The sequence below is a fragment of the Chrysochloris asiatica genome, unplaced genomic scaffold (genome assembly GCF_000296735.1).
Source record: "Chrysochloris asiatica unplaced genomic scaffold, ChrAsi1.0 scaffold00047, whole genome shotgun sequence".
NCBI lineage: Eukaryota > Metazoa > Chordata > Mammalia > Afrosoricida > Chrysochloridae > Chrysochloris > Chrysochloris asiatica.
The window spans coordinates 8,016,882-8,023,619 of record NW_006408565.1 but is presented as its reverse complement, the minus strand read 5'-3'; the positions used below and the strand labels follow the sequence as shown (position 1 = coordinate 8,023,619).

Sequence of the window (6,738 nt, the reverse complement as noted above, 5' to 3'; positions counted from 1 at the left end):
AAATAGAATAAAATATAAAATAACATGAAGAAATACAGCTTCAACAAACATCAGCATGTATGGTCCGTCTTGTTGCACTCTTACTTGGTGAATGTTTATTCTTAGCAGCTTAGCCTTGCACAGAGCAGGTAGTCTGAGAACCTTCCCAGAACTCCTGACTGGGACACCTCCTCCTCTCAGGCATGCTGCAAGTCCCTGTGTTGAGAAAAGTAGTTTTGCACTGCACAACCCTTGGTCTGCAGCTATAGACCCAGAGCTACAGGAGGGAGGAAGAGTGAGACATCTGTCTAGTCTTTCAAATTACTACCTAGGGACTGCTCAGGATAGAGACAGGAGACAAGGTCTCTGTTCCAGAGAAGTCTTGCTTCTGTCTTGGTGGGACCCGGCTGTGCAGGTTGGTTTCCATTGGTACTGTATAACATCATCTCTTTACACAGGTTTTGTGGTAGCTTTCCTAAGTCAAATTCTGGGGTGCCTAGACGTGGAAGCCCGTCTCTTGTTTTTTTCTTAATTAGAAACATTCGTATTTAGAATTAGTTTAGATGATCCAAATTTTGTTGGCAACATGCAAAGTACCACAGTCAAGACCAGTTGAACATTTGCCTTCTTCTCTTCATCAGGTGGTCAAGCGGTTAGCCTTGACCACATCAATGACATGGAGCTTCTTCACAGTCTGTGTCACCTGCTGCTTGTTGACCGTGACATCCTCACCAAACACAAGTATGCTGTGTTTTCTTCAGTCTTCATGAGTGACTCAGTGGTCAGGGGGATTTGAGGATGGGGTGCTCCTCCAAGGATATTTTGGCTCCCAATTCCGCTGACTCCATCTGTCCTCAACAGAAGATCCAAAACTAACTCTGGATTCCCTCTTGGCTGCTGAGGTTGGTGACCCTACTACTGGAACTTAGCTGAAGGCCTCGTGCTGTTTTATATCACCAACAGAGCATCACCTAGTAGCATCAAGAGGTTCTGGGAAAAGTAAAACCCTTTAACATCCTTTTCCCCATGGTAGTCCACAAGGATGACCTGGTGACTGAATATCACATGACACGGAGGAGGGGGAGAAGTTGGCTGCCTCTATGAGGCTTGTTAAATTGATGCCTTAGCTAGAGCAAAAAAAAACTCCAGCACAGTCTTTGAGCTGCTCACTCAAGAGGAGTCATGGGCCAAACTCCTAGTGGGATGGAGTAGAAAGGGACTCATCTCAGACCACACCAAAGGAGGCAGAGGACCAAGCAGGGCAAGGTGATCCCTGGGCAGAAGAGCCATCTTCCCTGACATCCACGGAAGCTTTACAATGCACAAGGGCTAAGTGAGGCACAGGGCAAGATGATTCTAGATGCCTCATGGATATGGTCTTGAGATCTGGAAGGGGCTTGGTTTTCCTCTGGAGGATGATGGAAAAGGTAAAAACACAGGGACCGGGCTGAGAACAAATACAACTTTCTTTACGAGTTCCAGGATGAATGTGTCAAACAGGCCTTAGGCACATTGCAGTACTAGAAACAAGACACCTCTTCAGTTTGGGACTCATGAGGCTAGATCATCACTGCCCAATTCTTAGGACACTGAGACAAGACACAAACTCCTACTGATAGGATAGCGTCTCTTGGAGTAAAAGAATGGAAAGTCCCTGGGTTTTCTCAAGAATAGAAATGCTGCCATCTGCTGACTGAAGCGCTACACCCAACCTTGCTCACCCTTCTGACTCTGACATTCCAAAGGCTGTAAGCCACGCATTCTGTATTTTTCGATCAATAACTTCTTTATTCTGTAAAAGCAAATGAAAGTCATATTCATATAAACACTGATGTTACAAAGTACAGGGAAAGGCGAGGGGAGAAGGAAACAAAAACCTCTACATGTCTTGCTAATACTGTTTCACCAAACAAGACCATAATGTTTTGTCCCATATTCAATCACTTATATAATAAACCACAAATAAAATCTTCTCTGGAAGATACACGGCTCTTCTTTGAGACGGCAGGGAAGAGGGACTGGGTGTCGGGGTAGGAGGTTTTATTCTTTTGGCAGATCCTCTCAGTCATTATAGATATTGCTGCACTGTTATTAAAAAATATATGCTTCTCTGTAAAGCATTCAAAAAAAATGCCATGGATGAGATGGCTGAGGCCTCAGCTCAAATATCTCCAAATGCATTGATGTCCATTCCCTGACCTTTCCGTGTGTTATTTCTTGGTTGTTTTCCGAATCAATGCCATTCTCTGAAAGGAAAGAGAAGTAAGTCAATCCCACAGGCTAGAGTCAGACAGTGAGAGCAGGCAGCACGGTCTGCACTTAAGGCGGCAGCCCTCAGGGGCCCTACAGTTACAGGGCAGCTCAGCAGGCTCCTAAGATGTGAGATGGGCCAGTGGACCCATTCCATTGACCAAAAGTCCCAAACTGCTCTAGGCGAGCAGGATGGAAAAAAGTCAAAGGCAATGGAGCATGTCATGCCTTTTAGGGATTTAGGGGAGCCATCAAAATGCACGTACTTTCTAAACTCTTCTCCCCAGCCCCCAGCCTTCTCCTTTCTCTAATGATGAAGAAAATCAGGAAGGGGGCTCTATTTGAAAACTGTTGCCACACACACAGGGAGCGGATGCTTCATACCTGACTTGCAATGAAAGGAAACTGAAGACTAACACCTACCACAACCCATCAGTGGTTCAAATTTTACTGCTACTTGTTGCTGTTGTTAAGTGCCACTGAGTCAATTCCGACCCATTGCGACCCTGTATAGGGTTTCCAAGGAGCAGCTGGTGAGCTTGAACCACCGACCTTGAAGTTCAAATGACTTTGCAGTCTGATGCATTAGCCCACAGCGCTACACCAGGACTCTGGCAAAATCACTAACCTGCTTTGCTCACTCTTTTTGACCAAGAGACTGTGGAACATTATATGTTCACTAAATAAATATATAAGGCTAAAAAGTGGATAATTTGGGAGCATAGCCAAAATGACAGCCCACTGTTTGGAGGGACTCCCTTCTGAAGAGCATCAAGATATTGGTAGTTCCCAGTAGGACTTCTTCTGTGAGTTCTGTAAACCTACCCACTCCAGAGATATCAAAACCCAAACTTCTTGCTGTCAGATTGATTTTGACTCAGAGTAACCTGACAGAAAAGACTAGAACTGCCCCATACAGTTTCCTTTTTCCCACAGAATGGCTGGTAGGTTCAAACCTCTGACCCTTCAGTTAGCAGTCAAGTGCTTAACCATTGCTTCTCCAGAGATACCAGGTTATGGAAAACACTTTTCAAATCAGAAAGGTCATTTAGATTAAGACAGAAAACAATCTTGTCAATGGGAGGCCAACACTGTTGTTGGGCTGACTTGTTTCACAGTAGAAGAGGTGTTAAGATTCTCACTGACCTGAAGGGCCATTGTTAAGAGGGGCAAAAACACTCAGCTCTATACTTAAAACTTGGTTAAAATGGCAAATGTTTTATATATATATCTGCAGGAGAAAGATGAGGCTTTCTGCTCCCGTAAAGATTTACAGCCTCAGAAACCCTATCCAGGGTCACTGGGTTGGAATGGACTCGACGGCACTTAACATATATACGTTGCTGTTAAGTACTATGGAGTCAGTTCTGACTTACAGCGACCCTGCACAGGGTTTCCGAGGCTGTAAGTCTTTACGGGAGCAGAAAGCCTCTTTCTCCCGTAGAACCACTGGTAGTATTGAACTGCTGACCTTGAGGTTCGCAGCCTGACTTGTAACTACTACACTACCAGAGCTCCATATATAGATAGATAGATAAATAGATAGCTAGATAGACAGATATAGACAGGTATAGATAGATACAGATATACACTTTTAATTTTTTTTAAAGAGTCCTGCTGTGGCACTTAGGATAAGTATATATTTGACTACAATAAACGGAAGGGGCAGAAAACAGATTACACTGGGACAAAGACCAGAATGCTCGATAGAGCTGCCTGGATGCTACCTCCTAGCACAAGAACAGTTTGTATTTCTGCTTTTCTTAACCTGCCCTCTATTCATAGGGCCATATACAGAGGCAACAAAGAAAGGAGATGTGCTGAAGGCAGTATGGATGGGTGAGCTCCAGACACATTAGAACCTAGAATTAACAGTTTTAAATGATACTCATCAGAGTTGAGAGAAAACACAGACCCCATGTGGTAACAGTACAGTGCCAAGGGAATATCTAATTGATTTCCCACAAACCTCTTCGACCTTCAGTCTGGAGAGTGCAGTTTGCTGTGGGGTGGGGAGAGGAAAACTGCAGATGATAAGTGCCCCTAGAACTTGTGTTCTCTGAGAGACCGTTCATGGGATCAGCGTTGGTTAACCCAAGGGCCTCTGGTGGCTCCTTACCTGTTTGTGAGCTTCTGTGGTGCAAGCTTTTTTGTAAGGTCGGATTTCTTCAGAGCCAAACCCTGGGATCCACATGTTCCACTGGCGCTCTGCAAAGAAGAGGCCAACACACAGAAAGGGGATCAGAAGGCAGAGTCAGTGCAATGTAACCACCAGGCAAGGGACAAGGAGGACAATCAACTGTCTTAACAGTAATCTGACATAGGGTCCTATGGGGAAAACAGATAATTCTTCCTAGGGTTCAAAGGATGCCACTAATTTGAGCTTCTGGCAAACAAAACGGTGGTAAATTAATTAAAGTGGTGAGTTCTGAACCCTGAAGTTCCAGGGGATCATCTGCTCCACAGAAAACTAAAGTCATTTGTGTCTTTAACCACCCTACTCCTGTGTCCACAATAACTTCACTCAAACCAGAGAAGCTGAGGAACAGAAAGGCACTTGTAGTATTCTGGAGTTAGGAGTCCAGTTCTAGTTTTACTGCTTCACTGGGGAGCTGTGTGACCTGGGGTCTCAGTTTCTTCATCTTTCATGTGGTAATAATAGTACTTCCCTCACAGGGTGGTTGAGAGAATTCAATGCAATAAATAATACATAAAGTCTAGGGCTTGGTATATACAAAAGGTTTTAATAAGTTTGTGAAAAATGGAAGTAAAAGATAACAGAAATATTCCATGAACTTTTTGGAACCCTGTGTATATAAACAAGTGCAGAGGCTACACACAATAAGCACTGGACTGCAAACCACAAGCTCTGTGGTTCAAGCCCACTAGCCACTCTGTGGGAGAAAGATGAGGCTTTCTGCTCCCCTGAAGATTTAAAGTCTCGGAAACCCTACATGCTCTTGTGCCATTAAACAGGGTCATCCCTATAAGATTGGTGCTAGGAGTCATAATCAACTTGACAGTATTTAACAACAACAGTTCTCAGAGGGCAGGGGCTTGGCTTATTTCATTTTGTAAGTAACTGACATAATTACATGGCCCCTAAATCCACAAATGAATAAAAGTGCACTGAATTTTAAAGCAAACCCACTATATATATATATTCATAGAAGGCATTTAAGGAATAGTCACTATTCAAAAAAATTTACATGAGGACTAATTTATTAAACCTGCACCCCCTCTCCCCCCAGCAACAAATCAGGTTAAGTTTTGCAAAACTTGTTTTATCCCAGGCAGGCATTCAAAGGGAATATTATGGCTTCATAGTTACTGTGTTATCTAATGCATAGAAAATATTGTATGACGGAATGATTCATGTTTAGCCCTAGAATAATTTGATATGCAACTCTCCTCCAACAGTTCTCTAAAAACCGAAATGTTTTGGTTTGAATTGGCTCACTATCTGCTTTTGGGAGAAAACTGTCTGAATGTCTGAAACGTTCCACTAAAATATTTGTTGTCAGTACTTGAAGTAACACTAGGCTTACTCTCTGGGAGTTGAACTTTGCAATCAACATTATCAGGGTGTTAACATAAAAAGTCACTTTCAGAAAGAGGGCTACCAGTCAGGAATGCATACATATATGTATATATGTGATCTGTTTATATTCAGAATGTAACCACCACAATCATTTGAAGAATAAAATGCTTAATAAAATGACTGGCACCAAGCAGCACTGTGCGGAATATTCTATGTATAAGGGTAAGTCAAAGAAGATTGCCACCAGGCTTCCATTGTATACATGCACAAGTGGATCTTAAACCTATCTCTGTGACCAGTGGATGGCTGCAGACAAGTTCTCTCAGTATTATACTTGTCTTAGTCTAATTCAAAATAAAAAAGGTCCAATTAAAATCATGGTTCCCCAGGGGACCGGTTGGGCCATTCAATTCATGGCAGAGAAATAATATCACAATGTTGGTGATTGTTTTCTGAGGATTCCAAAAGGGTAACCTTGGTTGATTTTCTTGAAAGACATAGGAGGAACACAGGGACTTATTAGGAAGAAGTTTCAGGAACACTGAAAACTGTAGTGGTGAGAAACAGGCCAGGAAAGTTGCATGGAGGAATTTTTTCCACCACGACAATGCACCTGCTCATTCTTTGAGGAAAGAAAGAATGGTGTTGCATTCATCATCAAAAGAACATATCTAGATCAGACATGAGGTACAATGCTGTCTGTGATAGGATCATATCCATGTGCCTACAAGGAAGCCCAGTTAATACCACGATTATTCAAATTTACGCACCAACCACTAAAGCTAGTGAAATAGAAGAATTCTACCAACTTCTTCAATCTGAAATTGATCAGACATGCAATCAAGATGTATTGATCATTACTGGTGATTGGAATGAAAAGGTTGGGAGCAAAGAAGAAGAATCAGTAGCTGGAAAATATGGCCTAGTAATAGAAATGATGCTGGAGGATGCATGATAGAATTCTGCAA

The 6,738-nt window shown here is 42.7% G+C and overlaps 1 protein-coding gene across 1 annotated transcript in view; it reads right to left on the bottom strand.

The window, feature by feature from the left end:
* Nucleotides 1–1,746: 1,746 nt before the first annotated feature.
* The window catches only part of TAF12 (TAF12 RNA polymerase II, TATA box binding protein (TBP)-associated factor, 20kDa), a 36,932-nt gene continuing 31,940 nt past the window's right edge, over nt 1,747–6,738 (bottom strand). The window contains exons 5-6 of the mRNA XM_006862214.1: nt 4,349–4,437; nt 1,747–2,225 (exon numbers count right to left, since the gene is read on the bottom strand). Of these exons, the coding sequence (XP_006862276.1) occupies nt 2,190–2,225; nt 4,349–4,437 (125 nt within the window). The 3' untranslated portion in view covers nt 1,747–2,189. The remainder of the gene's footprint in view (nt 2,226–4,348; nt 4,438–6,738) is intronic.